The sequence below is a fragment of the Lepeophtheirus salmonis genome, chromosome 2 (genome assembly GCF_016086655.4).
Source record: "Lepeophtheirus salmonis chromosome 2, UVic_Lsal_1.4, whole genome shotgun sequence".
NCBI classification, from domain to species: domain Eukaryota; kingdom Metazoa; phylum Arthropoda; class Copepoda; order Siphonostomatoida; family Caligidae; genus Lepeophtheirus; species Lepeophtheirus salmonis.
The window spans coordinates 8,601,979-8,616,688 of record NC_052132.2 but is presented as its reverse complement, the minus strand read 5'-3'; the positions used below and the strand labels follow the sequence as shown (position 1 = coordinate 8,616,688).

The following is a 14,710-nucleotide window of genomic DNA, read 5'->3' as shown; positions in this document are numbered from 1 at the left end:
ACGTCACAGCTACTTGTAGCTGATCTAATGAATTGTCATGATAGCTAAGCTGCTTGCCTCCAAAATATTTTTCAAATTATCAGTTAACACTGCTGATGTTAGGGGTTTTTTAACATGACGAAAATGTTGCCGATTTGCATCATTGATTATAAATAATAGTGCTCCTGTATTTACATTTTTTTTAAGATTTATACTTATTACGTCACAAAATTGGGCGTGATTTTCTATATTTTTCCAAAAAATAGTGTCTCTGATATACCTTGTCTCCAAGTACATTATACCAACCTGGCCATGTAGGTACATAAAACAAAGACTCATTTTTTGATCTACTCAATCTATTTTTAAGAGAGGGATTCAATTAATTCATCTTTATACCTTAAATGCTTAATCCTTTGGAAATGCAAAATAGTTTTATACATTCTAAAAAGTGTCGATAATAATAAACAAGTCCGTATGTCGAGTATAATAAATAATTATGTGCCACAAAACTCCTAAACTGATACTCAAGTTTTATGAAGTATATAAAAAACGACAAAAAAAAATCGGCTCGTAAGCATAAAAGGGACTCTCTGTTTTTCTTTTTCGAGCCCATTATAACATGTAAATCTTCCTAGACTGACTTCCTTTCCCTGTGAAAGTAAGAATTTATGTTTTCCCATAGGGAAAACAACATGTTGACTTTTGTGCAATTTGAACTTTTAATCCCTGTTCGTTTGAAAAATAATGTTTGCTTGATTTTTTGTTTTTATTTAAACTAACGGGAGTAATCGACATTTCTTGGTATTACGCAGTTAATTAAGCACACACTCAAAAGTCTTCATCAGGCCAATAGACACACGAAAAATTTGGCCGCATTAAACATAATCCCCATTCCCTAAAACTTGCAGCATTTCAGTACTAGAGTATTATTTTCGTAACTATCATTAAATTCTTTGTCTAAATAGTAGTTAAATATTGAAGTGAATATATTGGTTAAAATTTTAATATGTATTCATATTCGATACATAATTTTTCTGAAGAGGAAAAATTAATTTCTTGTGTTCAGCTCGTAAATAATGAAAAATTAGCCATTAAGAATTTTAATGATGAGGAAAGTATTGGGGAAGTTGGTGATCTAAGTGACTCTAAAAGTCCAGTTTATCCTTTTGAATCTCTAATTGAACCCGTAGATTTTGGAAAATGTCAGCATGGCATCTCTCGTTATTCCAAGTTTTAACTCAAATTAATTACTAAAACAATTTTTAAATTACAAGATTCAATATTTCTTTAAAAAATATATTTTTTTTTGTCTGACGAGTTTTTTAGCGAGCAAAGCTGTTAGGGTGAGTAACAAGTATTCAATTGAGTAACGAGTAAAGCTTGTAATTCTTCGAGTGTTTTTTTAGAAACTCGAAAATACTCATCCAGCAAAATTCAGCTCGCAGCACATTAATAACAACAAACAAGTCAGTAGATCATAAAATAATTTTATTACCTAAAGTGAAATGCATACCTACAAAGGAATATGAATTTAGACTTATTTTCAAACAACTATTTTAATTAAAGGTAAATATAAAAACAATTTAAAAATGCTTCAGTAAAGGTATATTTATCACAGTTGAACAGAAATGAATTTTGGGATTAGATAATGCAAAAAGTAAGAAATTGAGGGTTAAGTCTATTTCCCACAGGTTTCTTTGATTCAAGGTTCTAATTTTTGATCAATCCAATCTAAAAATGAAGAAACTCTGGTGTAAATTCCAGGTTTTCCTACTCCACAGGTTCTTGTACCGAATGAGACTATTCCAACTTGAAACATGGGCGTCTCTGAAAATTCATTTGCTTTGTAGATGAGAGGTCCGCCAGAGTCTGCATTGCAAGAGTCTTTTTCTGTAAAATATATTTATATGAATACAAGGATGAACTTAATCTATAAATTATTCCAATCATACGTGGTTCCCCTCCAGAACACAGTTGTTGTGTGTTATTGACTTCAAATAAACGATATGCTGCATTACACTCCTCAAAAGAGCTAATGGGTAAATTTAATTTTTGTAATGTACGGGAGGCGGCTCTCAATGAACAATAATTATTCCGAGCAGAGGTTATATTATTGGTGAGTTGACCCCATCCAGCAACTACGGTTGTATCTCCAGCTGACAGTTCTCTACCAGGATCTGATGATTTCCATGGAAGACAAACAGGGATCAAGAAACTTCTTTCACTATCTTCCTAAACAAATTATATAACAATTAAGCGTATAACAAGGGGGAAAGTACGTTACTAACATTAGCTAAAATTGCTGGTTTATCTAATCGGATCAGAGCTATATCATTCCCTTCTGTAAACTTTCTTCTGTCCCACTTCTCATGAACAATAACATTGGCTGCCTTAAAACGTTGGACTTTGGGTGCGCATGCCTTATCTGTACAGTCGGGATCGCTAATAACATCATGGTCTCCAAGGACTATATCTCTGAATTAAAAGAAATAATTAAAATATCCGGAATCTGAAATTGTATCCTCACCTTATTGGAGAAGGGCTATCAGTGATGCAATGTGCAGCTGTAACTACGTAATGCTTGTTGATTAATGCGCCTCCACAGGCATAAATGAGTTCCGTGCAACTAGTAGGGGAATCATATCCAAGAAGAGCCATAAAAGGGAGATCACCAATTTTGGCATCTTCTCCACCCACAATAAAAAATGCATTACTTGCAGTTCCGCATTGATTCTTTTCAGGACGGGGTTTCCAATTACCAAGGGATTGGTTACTACTATTTTCCAAATCAAACGATTTGGTATCAACAATTAAAGGTCTACTACCAGCTTTACAACAAACATTGCGTGGACCGCCATCACATTTTTGATCCTTAAATATTCAGGTATCAATTAGGTACACTATTTTATGAGTAAACTTACTCGAATAAAGGAGATGAACCGTTTTCTTGCAGATGAGTCTTTATCTAATGATCCCACAAGATTTAATAGGTTTGAGGACCATGGACAATCTCGAAAATGACGACAATCAATGCAAAAGTTACTACCATCTAAAAAGTCTCCTTCTTGACTATCAATGGCACTTTGCTCCAAATCACGGAACTTTAAACATTCATCTGAGCAATGTCCCCAGAATCCCATAGAACCAATATGAATTTCGCGATCAGTTACTCTAGTTGAGCACCAATGTTTTCCTTCATCGTCTTGGATTGTTGTACAGGAGTAATGTGTTTTTCCATTCAAAATAAATGGAAATTGACACGACATATTGTTTTTGCTTGCATTTTCAACCACATTACAAAGTAGAGAGGGACGACTTCCTTCCACTAATGCACTCGTATAAACTAGGAAAAGGGTCCAAGCATGGAGCCACATAATTTTTGTTATGATTATCTTAAAAGTTAAATCGCTATTGTAGTTATTGAACTATTGTTCATTGCGTTTAAATAACAAATGCAAAGGTAGTCTGGCGTGTGAAGAATGGGAAACCCAAGACAAGCGGCTCACATTTCAGTGTCACCTCAAAAATAATATAAATATTTACTATTTTAGTTTGTTTAAAAAAAATATTTATAGTATAATATAAGAGTGACCTGCTTTGTTGAAGCATTTGCTGCAAAAACCTGTTCTCTTCTCCATAAAAATGATGAGCACTTCTAAAAACAATGGAAAATCCAAATCATGCCAATTAAGGGAATTGATTCCATTTATATGAAGTTCAATTTAAGGAGAAGTGTATTATTCAAATCCCTAATTTTCTTTAAACAATGTATAAATATTAGATTTAGTATACTCTGCAGATCCTTTCATTTTGTACGTATGCATATATATATCACAACAAGAAAAAATGTTGCTATATGGTCCGTGATACTGATCACTGATAGTAATATGTAATATAATATTAATATAATCTTCTAGTATAAATCTTCAGAAATATTTATACCTAGTGTGCATTATAAATCTATACAAAATCCAATGAGAAAAATTGCTATAACTTTATTTATCTTTATGATAAAATGTATTAGTAGAAATTGATTAAGACTAAGCTTTTTGAATAACTTATTCAGTATTATTGAAGGACAGCATGACAAAATAAAATTTAAGATAGTTGGCTTACATTGGCGCCGTGTCTGATATTATGCATACTTAATCATAATTTTACGAAGAAAATTGACTAAATAAGTATCTAACATAATTTTTTTAGACAGACACAGTAGAAAAAGGGTATTAAGTATAAACAAAGATAACGGAAAATATTTTTTTTAAATGTTGGAGCCTCCTATTAAATCTAACTCGAAGTTTGGGTTATTAAAAAATATAATTTGTTCCTTATTTTAGCAGATTTACAAATATACATATATGTACCACAAAATATGAGAAAAATTACACTGTTAACGATTTCTAATGGCGGAGCAAAAAATGCTGTGTAAATGAAGGAATATAATGTATATTCTTTTGATGCCTGGAACACGTAGTCTAGTGAACACACGAAGATGATCACCTTTTCACGAATTATATTAATACTTTTTTCATATTTTTCTATTGTAAAATCGTCAGAACTATGTGGACTAGAGCCTCCCAAAGAAGGAAATAGTTGTGGAGGACAGGAGTTCGAAAACAATGGTATTGAGGCGAAATGGGAACGAGAAATGTATTCAAAATCATTATATACTACTGATACTGAGTGGCCTTACAAAGATAGCTTGGACGAGGCAGACGATTATATTGCTCACAATCCTGATAAGGCAATTCAGTTGTTTAATAACATTCTGAATGATGTAAGACGAGCATTTTATTTCACTAAGTTTTAGCATAAATTGTAACTATATTTTTAGGTCAAATCAAATAGAGCTATTTATGCTCGAGCACGAACAAAGCAAATCCACTATGTTGAAAAGGAAAATGTAAAGATACAAAAGGAAATTGTCGATGACTTTACTCATGTTATCAAAGATGAAGAGGCTCTCAAAACCATTTGGGCATCTGCCTACTATCAATTAAGGACCATCTTTGAACTTTCAAAAAAGTTATTTTTTGATAGGGAAATTGATATTCTAGAGTATTTACTCTTTGAAAGGACAGAAGATGCGTTCAAGGCTCTATCAGTGGATACATTAGTAAGCGATTTAATTGAAAGTTTGTATATTCGAAGAAAGTTTGAAGATGGAGCAAAAGCTTTTGAAAAAGCTTTGAATCTCACAAAGGAGAGGAATATTTCATTCACATCTAACTATGTCAATTTCTTATATGGAATTACGCTGAAAGAAATACGGGATAGGAAAAGAGAAGGAAATAAGATTTTGAGAAATATTGAGCCTGAAGGCGTATCGCAAAAAGCAATAACCATCGAATCTTTAGTGGACAAGTGTAGAAAATTTGATTTCAAGGAAGTTGAGATAGAGAAAATACTAAAGGAAGCATCTAAATTGCATATGATTGTCTCTCTTGATCAAAAGCCCATTGAATTCATTGAAGGAATAAAAAATCAAGCCGTTTGGAGTATGGAAAGTGATAAGGAGATTACAGTTCACGAAGAGGAAATATCTACTCTCATCGAGATATGGCCATCTATCAAAAAAGAAGCTGAAGATCTAACAAAAAACATAACTTGGGAGGCTGGATGGCTTCGATCTCCATCCAATTGGAACGTAACGGGTAACTGGTCTGAGTACCAATTATTTAGTTTTGGGAATAAGAGACATCATCAATGTTCAAGAGCACAAGAGACGTGTAATTTTTTTAGATTGTTCAAAGCAAGTTCCCGATTCTTTAAAGGCACGATTAAATTTTCAGTCCTTTCACCAGGAACAAAAATAAACTCTTTTCACGGACCATCGAATACGGTTCTTCGGGCTTATTTAGGTCTAAGTGTACCACATGGTGTGAAATTCCAAATTGGTCGAAAAAATAGTATAAATCTAGAGGAAGGTAAAGTAGTTATTTTTGACAATAGCTTCGATAGGACATTGATCAACCATTCTCCAACAGAAAATTTGTTGATCTTAAGTTTTGATTTACCCAATCCAGATTTAGATTTAGACACAAAAGCAGTGAAATATGCTCATGAGGCACGATCCTATTTTCTATTCTAGAATTATAAACAATTATTATAGATTAATTAATAAAAATAATTATAATATTTTATAAGTATCAATGGAATAAAAATAATCTTTCCCTTGATGAAATACTCAGTACCAATATGATATTTTGTATTTATAAAAATCTGAGATACTCGTCGATAAATTACATTTCATAGCTCAAATATAAAATTATTTTAAAATTTATTCCCTTAGCAAAATGATTTTTTTTTTTCTTTAGCAATAATTGTGACAAAGGAAGAAGTATACATAATAGTAAATATGCTCAATGTGGATAGAGTTAAAATGAGGACACTTCCAGATTACTGGGACTGGAGGTTTCACTTAGTTCATGAGAGTTCAATAACTCAGATACATATTCCGAGTCTTGATTCATAAAAAGGGTTATACCACATTTATGATTACAAGGAATTCTAATACACTCAGGGGCAGCCCCACCTAGTGGTTGCTTCTGACACTCTTCACGTAAGGTGTGAATGACTTGACCAAGTACATTAATTTCTCTCCATCGACCATCTTTTATATCTCTAAGAGGAGTCAAATCCGTTTCATGGTGCCAACGTTTTAAAATATCTGACTTGTCGACCACCATTTCCGAGGGATAGCTCAAATACCTCAAAAAAAACTTTTCTGGGGCACATACAATAGGATTTGTAACATAAATCCCGGTAGGTCCAACACCAAAGATCATTAAGTAATGCCAGGAACCAGGAAAGAGTTCTTTTTCTTCTCTTAAATTAATTGTTGCGACGGGTATTGCACCTTTCTGAATCCAATTGATCAACCATTTAGATAAAGAAGGCGTAAATTTTCGAGAAGGATAGGTCGAGAAAAAACGACTGACTACCTTTCCCTTTGTGTACAAGTTAACCACTGAAATAAGGTCTTTGTGATTTGGGCTATTCATACAACAAGAAAATAAGTATGATGTTAGGCCTTTGGGTTCCTCACTTGAATTATCACTGCAAGGCAAACAAGATGAGGAGAATTCCTCAGTTTGTTGTTCACTTGATCTCACAGAATTAAAATAATTAATGATATCTTCACGTTCAGGAGTATAGTTTAATGCCCTAAGAACATTCATCACAGCAATAGATCCAGTCGAGGCTGTCTCTATGGACCAAGTGGCTTTGGTTTTAACTTCTTCTTCCGTCCAAATCATGGTTAATTCGGGTGGATCCTCATTTACTTCAAAAGAAGGATCTGAATCATCTTTGGAGGAGTCAGTTTCTTTTTGACTTAGTTTATTAAGAGATACAATTTCATCTACATGAGTAGCTCCAGGATCTGAATTCCCCCTCGAACAAGCACTCATGTCTGCTTTGGTCTCTGCAAGAGGCAAGTTCAAACTACGACTTCGAACTACTGAAAGACTGAGTGATTGACAAAGTTGTTGTTGTGGTGGTGGTGGTGGTGGTGGCGGCGGTGGTGGTGCAGATCGAAGAGGCGGGAGAGGCTCTTCCTCCTCTTCTGTCACTCCTCCCGTTTCATCCTCTTCAAGGTGAAGGGAAACAGAAGGCGACTCAGACACACTTTCTTCATCTGAAAAGTATTTAATGAAATCATATTTATCTCAATAACATGATACAATTAATGTTATATTAAAGGAGGAAAATTAAGGGAGAAAAATAAGCCATGTTTTTACAGTTAATAGACAAATTAGGGAACACTGAAGTGAATATGGAACGCACTCATTTTTTGTACTGAACGGGAGCGTAAAATAATTTTCTTAAATTAATAAAGTAAAAACTTTAAATAATTATATTTCTTATTATAAAGTTTAACCAATCATCATTTCAATAATATAGAATATGAGTTATATATTTTTAATTTAATCCATTTTTTAAAAAAAATCAAACTAATATCATTTCAAAAATCGTCATGCAGTAATATCTACATACTCAACAATTTTTGCAATCAAATTGCATCAAAATTATTCAATGTGGAAGTTAAAAAATGTTTGTAAAGCGAACAACCAAACAAAAAAAAAGTGTTTAAAAAAAATTTAATTTAGTTACATAGAAAGTTTAAGTCATTAAACAACTATCATTTTTTATATATTTTTATTTTAACCCGATATCTATAATGAAACTCATATATGATGTACAATATACACTTTTAAAACTGAAAATAAGATGGAGCTGATTGAAAATTTTATCAAACTTTTGCAAAAAAAAAAAGCTGAAGAATTGCTTCAGAAACAAAAAAAAAAATTGAGTCAGATATTGAATAATTTTTATGTAATTTGATTAAAAAAGTCCTGAGTAAGTATTTTTTAGCGCACGACAATTTTTAAAACCATGTTAGTTGTATAAAAAATTGATTTGTTCTTCCTCATTTGCAGAAATTGGCTTGGATATATATTTTGTGTTAAGGAGTATGTAAATTGTTCATAATATGAGTTTCATTATAAAAAATGGTTTAAATTAAAATGATATAATGTATGTAATATTTCATGTCATTGGAATGATTGAATGATCTATTGAAATGGGTAGGATATGAGCTGGTAAGGTTTCAATTTACAGCATTTACCCTAGAAATATGATGAATTAATTTGCACTCCCGTCAAGCACAAAAAAGAGAGGGTTCGGGATTCATTTCAGTGTGTTCCCTGTACTACTACTAATAATTAATATAAATAATGAACCGAAATCCATTTCTAGGAAGTCCATGTCTGGAGAATCTTGTTCATGAGACACATGATGATGCCCTGATGCTGGCGGTACTGGAAGATGAGGAGGAGGTGGTGAGGAATGGGCTGACCTATTGCTATTGGTAGTAGGAAGGCCAACTGAGTGATGAGTGGGATGTGAATCGCTGAGGTGAAGTTCGTACAAGGATTTTGGAAGATCCGCAATCACCAAGTCCCTTCCGCAATACATATAAACATAGTCGTCGTCTTGATTCCCTTCCGCCTCCTCTTCATCCAGAGGAACAGCCCCTATAGAGGACCGAGAGGAGGACGTCGTGGTTTTGGGTCGTGCTCCCCCAAAGGATGACATTGGGTCGTCTTTGCTTTTCTCACTTCTTTGTTTCTCCTTTTTTTTATTGTTTCGGGTTGTTGATACACAAATAATAGTTAATTCAGTGATGCCTCATGGAATTGCGGATTGCCAATTCTATGTTATCCGGGGCAAACTCTTCCTCTCCAAGAAGAAATCTCTAAAAAATAGCTACAATGAGTTCTTTTTGTCACTTCTAACTAGATGTTTAACGTCCTACACGTCTTGTCAGCTTATGCGAGGCACTAGTATAACGACAAAAACTTACAGGATTTCCGAAGATATTTATGATATGAGGGATGGGAAAATTCTTCAAATCCTCCTGAGAATATATAATGTGTTGGTAATTTGTAGTGTTCTTTAAGTAGTCTTTATTTAGACTCAAAACTCCAGCCCCATCCAATTCAGTTCTAAAACTTATAAAGTTTGGTTTTGATGACGTCCGTCCAGTTTATTTCTTCTTTTTTTAATTAGTTCTACTGACATTGAGAAGAACCGCCAGTTTTACTGGACTGGTCCGAACACAAGTAATCAGCAAGTTACTAGTGTTCGTTCTTAATTATTAATTATTTTTTTATATCTATGTTTAAAATTCAAACGTATTAGCGAGTAAGGAGCACTATATTTTATTTAGTCATATTTTTCAGTAGATATATCGTTTATCAAAGTTGCCATGATATACCTTAACTTTGGTGCCTTTTGATTTACACTCCAAGAGGATTTAGACATTTTTTCCATCTTTGATTATTACTGAAAACTATATAGTGTCTTGGATCGGTCTAAAAAGACTGTAGTTTTAGCTACTATCGGTATTTTATTGTAACTACAACTGCTGAGATGACGTTGTTTCTAACTACATCCAATGTTATGTACTACATCATTTAATTCAGTTGCTGAAATTTTATCATTCATAATAACCTCTTTCAACAAAGAGACGAGATACTTTAAGTTTATAGTTGGAGGTGGGTGTGATATTGCTAGAATTTATTATTATAATTTCTAGCTAAAAGTATCTTTAGTTCTAGCTATCATTCATTATTTTCTTCGTTTTTATGTTCTTCAATCCTAGTTGGAACTAAAAGACCGACTAATCGGTCCTTCGGACTGATGAATGTTGAAAAAGACCGAACCCATTAAAATAAAGATTGAAATGGGAACAAAAAAAAAGACTGATTAGGATTGCAGTCCTAATACCGATACAACATTACTGAAAACATAATGAAATGTGAAAAATCCAAGCTCAAAGCATAGCTTATATAACAGGAAAAAGATGCTTGCTACAGAATAGCTTCCTTGAAGATTCATGTAAAAAGAGCTATTAGAAAATTGATTTTTTGTTGATTATTGAATTATCTAGAGAGCTTCCTGAAAAAGTTAACATAATTATTGTAATCACTACAAATGCTTTAAATTATTTTTTATTAAGAAAAAACTGAAATTGACTATAAAATTAATTAAACAAATTATAAGTTATGACAAATGATTAAAAAACTTATAAATGTGTTTCATTATTTATGTATTGAAGGATTGGTAATTATAAAAGTGCTGGAAGAATTAGAGTGAAGTAAATGGTCTACAATTTCTTTAATACGTTTTAAGATACTTTTTATTAAATTGTTGGGAAATCCTTGGGCATTAGACATGATTAAGATCCGCAGTTTTTGCACCATACATTAGCATATAGTTTTTTCTACTGATTTCAATTAAGCCAATATTTTCACATATTCATTCGACAGTGAAGTAATTAGAATATTTTGACAGAAGTTCCGACTTCCTCTTTGTCTTTATAATTTGAGATTCTGTGAGTTTTTACAAATTGATTGGATAGAGGTCGCCCTATTGGTGTAAAGTCCCTATTCATTTATTTCATCATTTTAATTTCCATCCATTTGATAACTTTGGGTTTTTTCTCACCTTATTTGCTACTTATTAATTAATGAGTTAATAAGCTATATTTCTCATCAAACATAACTTTAAAAAAAATATTTAGGATCAAAATAATATATAATTAAGAGACGTGTATTTGGAGCATGGAGAAGATAACTTGAGAACTAGATGACATGTTATGCAAAGGCTGTTTCGTTCCTTCAGCTGTTAACTTTGGTACGCTTATTTAGGAATCGTACTTTGCTGAATCAGCCATAAATTTAATAGTGTTCTCATTTGACGTCATAACTTTTTTAGGGACTAAACAACCACTTATTATAACAATGAAAACCATTTCTTAATTAATATTTAGAAAAATAGTGAGCTATTGGATGTCAAATTGTGACCAACAAATATAAGCGCATACGCCTTACTGTCTATCAAAAAATATCATCTAATACCTATTATTACATATTTGACCCTAAAATGTATTAAATATTGGCATGGTTATACAACCTTATTTCTTTATTGTAAACAATAAGTTAAGTATTACAATGGAATTCATCATTACAATATATTTTTTCTAATTATCCTACTTTTAGCGTCCATAATAGGCCAAAAAAAAAAAGAGTACAAATCTAGACATTTTTAGTACATATTACTTTGATTACATTCAAATATCTGTGTATATCATTGGCATCAAGTAGTATTCAATACAAATATCAAGTTAATGATAAATTGAGTGTTTCGGCTGAAGTAATAAATTGCATCATAATTGAAAGAGACACAATTTTTTTGTGGTCAAAGTTGATATTTTTACTACATAAAACGGACAAATTTCCAGTAAATCTTGATTTAATTTCATCAATTGAAGTAGTTAGTTACAAAACCCAAACTGGCTTTCAAGAAGAGATACAACAAGAGGGGCGGCGGCGGGATGGACTGGAACTTGTATACATCTCCATATGCAGAGCAGGGAACCTAATTTTGCAGTAGCATGACTTAATTACGAAAAATGTGATTTTTATGGAATCAAGAAAAGACACTTAAAAACCAATTTGTGATATGTTTAAATACCATATTGATATTTAGCTATTTATTTAATTTTTATTCAATGTGTTCTCTTCCACAAGGTATAACAACCTCAACCCGCCAGCGAATAGATTGGCAGCTTTTGACGATTAAGGGCGTATCCATGGCGTACCACGCTGTTATGATGACAGCTCATAGCGAATCCAAATTTGGATGAGAGGTGCAACAGACATTTTTCTCCAAGACACTCCTAACTGCAAAGTCCAAGAGGAAGAGGTCAGGACTGAGAGCAGGCCAGAAGTCAACAATGTTGTTACTGGAGAATATTTTATTTTTCTTGGTTGGATTTCAGCCCTAAGTTGTTATTGCTGGCTTTACGTATTGTCTTGGGGTCAACTAATATCTCTTTGGACATCTGCCGGATTAAGGCCTAGAGGTCTACCTTCATCCTGGCCTACAAATTAGTTATGAAGCCCATAGAACTCTTAAAGTTGTGGTCACCACTGCCAGAATGCCTTTCAACACCATTCCCATCCCTAATAGACTTCTTGATGTTGTAAGCAGTCCGAATGAAGATGCCAACGGTTTTGCAGCCTTCTAGGTACTAACATCGGCACGGAAGAGATTGCACAAGCCTTACCTTTTTGACGTTGTTATGATATTTTTACATTTATAGTCAGACCAAGATACATAAAGACCAAGTATCTTGAATATACCAATTTGAATGTTTGGTCAACTAGACGTCATCAACTTCTTCTTTACATCTACACTTTTATACAAGTTTTATATAATCCTATATCTCATTAGTATCATTTGTTTCTATGAGTGTAACGATCGTAATTAAAAATAATGGAGTTAAAATCATAATTAAATGCAATGAGTTGAATAACTCATTGTTACATATGACTGTAAGTTTTCGTTTCCACTCTCTACAAAATGGAAATAAGATTGTATAGCGATGTAAGTGCATTAGAAAAGGCGTTTTCTAAGGCACTGAGCGATGTAATACCATATTTTTAATACATTTAAGGGTGAGCTAGATAAGTAATAAAACTTGGTAATAGAGTGAGAGCTTTTGATAGAGGGCAAAGGTTTAATTCCTACGATTTGTTGGTCTCATTTTGACATACAATAGCTCATTATTTTCCTTAATATTAATAAAAAAAAAGTTTTTATTGTTAACAACCTTGTTATTTAGGGCCCCAAAATGGCCGACATCAACAATGCTGACGCTACATGAAAAACTCGACCAAATACAACAGCTATAATAAACTTCACAAGATCAGAATATTTATTTTCTTTCTGCCTAACAAAGCCCAGCAGCCAAGTTAAAATCTTTGTCGCTTCTCTAGCTATTTTTTCCTTCCACTGTGAGTTGGAGTTATGTTGTTGTTTCTTCAGTGTCTGCTAGTACTAGTCACATACACTCTCTCTCTCTCTCACTTTTTCCTTCTCTCTCTCCCTTAAGGATGCAAGTTGACAGAATTGTCACTTGAATTATTATCATTTCTTGTGGCCTACTTCTGCCTTTAAATATTTACGTATTTCATATTTGATCATATTACTAAATTCCAATTCGTTATTAACTCATTTATTATCTGTTCAAGTCGTGGAGATTGAGATTATTTGAGTATGATTCGCCTCAAGATAAAGTCTGTGGATTTCAAAGAGCAGATCAAGGATCTGGAAGTGCCCAAAGAATGGAGTGTGGAGGACGTGAAGAAGGAGGTTCGTCGCACAATGGCCCCTTACCCGAGTGTTGAGAACCAGCGGCTCATTCACTCTGGAAAACTCCTGAAGGATGAGTGCATCTTGGAGTCCTTTCTCTCCCTCCAGGACTATCCACATCATTTCCATCTCGCCCTCAAGGATGTGAATGAAGGGAAAGGCGCCGATCCCAGAGCAGATGCAGCACAAGCGTATTTACAGCAAATTTATAGCCATTACTTTTATTTCTCCTATTATTACATGGCCTATTGCATGGCCCTTGAAGGCAGACACGTGCCGCAAACACTTCCCTCTTCATTTAGTGCTGTGCCCCCTGCCCCTGCACCCACGCCAAACCCTCCACCCCCTGCACCAGAGGAGCGCGTCAATCCCGTTCAGGAAGAGGCACCACAAGAGGGGCGCCGGGATGGACTGGAACTTATTTACATCTCTATTCAGCTTCTCATCTTCTCATGTATCGTCTACTTTAATGGAAGTGGAACGCGAATTGCCTTCGTTGTCCTCGTCTGGTTTCTCCTCTATCTCTTCAAAAGACGGAATGAAGCTCATAGACTTCGGGAGGCGGCCGCGGTGGTAGAGAGAGCTCCCCCACCACCTGCTCCTCCTCGTCATCATGACCACGATAGTGAAGAAGAAGATACACCTCTTATTCAACAGGAGGAGAATCCTGCTCCTCCTCCTCCAAATCCACATCCAATTCAACAAGTCCTATCTATTTTTGTCAGTTTTTTTACTTCGCTTATACCAGAGCCAGAGCCCTTACATGGCTAACATACTAGATACGATTCTCATATAAAAGTTATTGTTTTTCATAATGCACTGGGTTTTCAAATTCATTTACATACTTTTATTTTTGCTTTCTACTTTTTAATTCATATAATATACTAAAATTATATTTGAATTACATGACTTATCATCCTTATTCATAATCAACAATTGTCTCTTTGAAACTATGATTTTGAGGAACACATGTTAAGAATGGTTCTTAGGTAATTTTGCTGCATGA

The 14,710-nt window shown here is 33.7% G+C and overlaps 4 protein-coding genes across 4 annotated transcripts; 2 read left to right on the top strand and 2 right to left on the bottom strand.

Moving 5' to 3' along the window:
• Window positions 1–1,561: 1,561 nt before the first annotated feature.
• LOC121132506 (phenoloxidase-activating factor 3) lies at window positions 1,562–3,353 on the bottom strand. The gene is made up of 5 exons (XM_040727922.2): window positions 2,901–3,353; window positions 2,507–2,850; window positions 2,268–2,454; window positions 1,932–2,211; window positions 1,562–1,869 (listed from the first exon to the last, which is right to left on the bottom strand). The coding sequence occupies exons 1-5, from the start codon at window positions 3,351–3,353 to the stop codon at window positions 1,682–1,684; spliced, it is 1,452 nt and encodes a 483-aa protein (XP_040583856.1). The 3' UTR covers window positions 1,562–1,681.
• Window positions 3,354–4,471: 1,118 nt separating this feature from the next.
• Window positions 4,472–6,987, top strand: LOC121132505 (uncharacterized). Its single transcript, XM_040727921.2, has 2 exons — window positions 4,472–4,756; window positions 4,814–6,987. Exons 1-2 carry the CDS (start codon window positions 4,472–4,474, stop codon window positions 6,068–6,070), a joined length of 1,542 nt encoding a protein of 513 aa, XP_040583855.1. The 3' UTR covers window positions 6,071–6,987.
• On the bottom strand, window positions 6,159–9,952 carry LOC121132504 (uncharacterized). The gene is made up of 3 exons (XM_071894190.1): window positions 9,347–9,952; window positions 8,724–9,238; window positions 6,159–7,618 (listed from the first exon to the last, which is right to left on the bottom strand). Exons 2-3 carry the CDS (start codon window positions 9,076–9,078, stop codon window positions 6,357–6,359), a joined length of 1,617 nt encoding a protein of 538 aa, XP_071750291.1. The 5' UTR covers window positions 9,079–9,238; window positions 9,347–9,952; the 3' UTR covers window positions 6,159–6,356.
• Window positions 9,953–13,608: 3,656 nt separating this feature from the next.
• Window positions 13,609–14,475, top strand: Herp (Homocysteine-induced endoplasmic reticulum protein). The gene has a single exon (XM_040727923.2). The coding sequence runs from the start codon at window positions 13,609–13,611 to the stop codon at window positions 14,473–14,475; it is 867 nt and encodes a 288-aa protein (XP_040583857.1).
• Window positions 14,476–14,710: the final 235 nt, after the last annotated feature.

Bases quoted from the DNA above. Each gene is read 5' to 3' on its own strand.
- LOC121132506 (XM_040727922.2), bottom strand. From the start codon at position 3,353: ATGTGGCTCCATGCTTGGACCCTTTTCCTAGTTTATACGAGTGCATTA. The intron at 2,851-2,900 runs GTAAGTTTACTC...TGAATATTTAAG, and splicing joins GGTTCATCTCCTTTATTCGA to GATCAAAAATGTGATGGCGG. The intron at 2,212-2,267 runs GTTAGTAACGTA...TAATTTGTTTAG, and splicing joins AACCAGCAATTTTAGCTAAT to GAAGATAGTGAAAGAAGTTT.
- LOC121132505 (XM_040727921.2), top strand. From the start codon at position 4,472: ATGATCACCTTTTCACGAATTATATTAATACTTTTTTCATATTTTTCT. The intron at 4,757-4,813 runs GTAAGACGAGCA...CTATATTTTTAG, and splicing joins TTAATAACATTCTGAATGAT to GTCAAATCAAATAGAGCTAT.
- LOC121132504 (XM_071894190.1), bottom strand. From the start codon at position 9,078: ATGTCATCCTTTGGGGGAGCACGACCCAAAACCACGACGTCCTCCTCT. The intron at 7,619-8,723 runs GTTCATTATTTA...AATACTTTTCAG, and splicing joins CTTCCTAGAAATGGATTTCG to ATGAAGAAAGTGTGTCTGAG.
- Herp (XM_040727923.2), top strand. From the start codon at position 13,609: ATGATTCGCCTCAAGATAAAGTCTGTGGATTTCAAAGAGCAGATCAAG.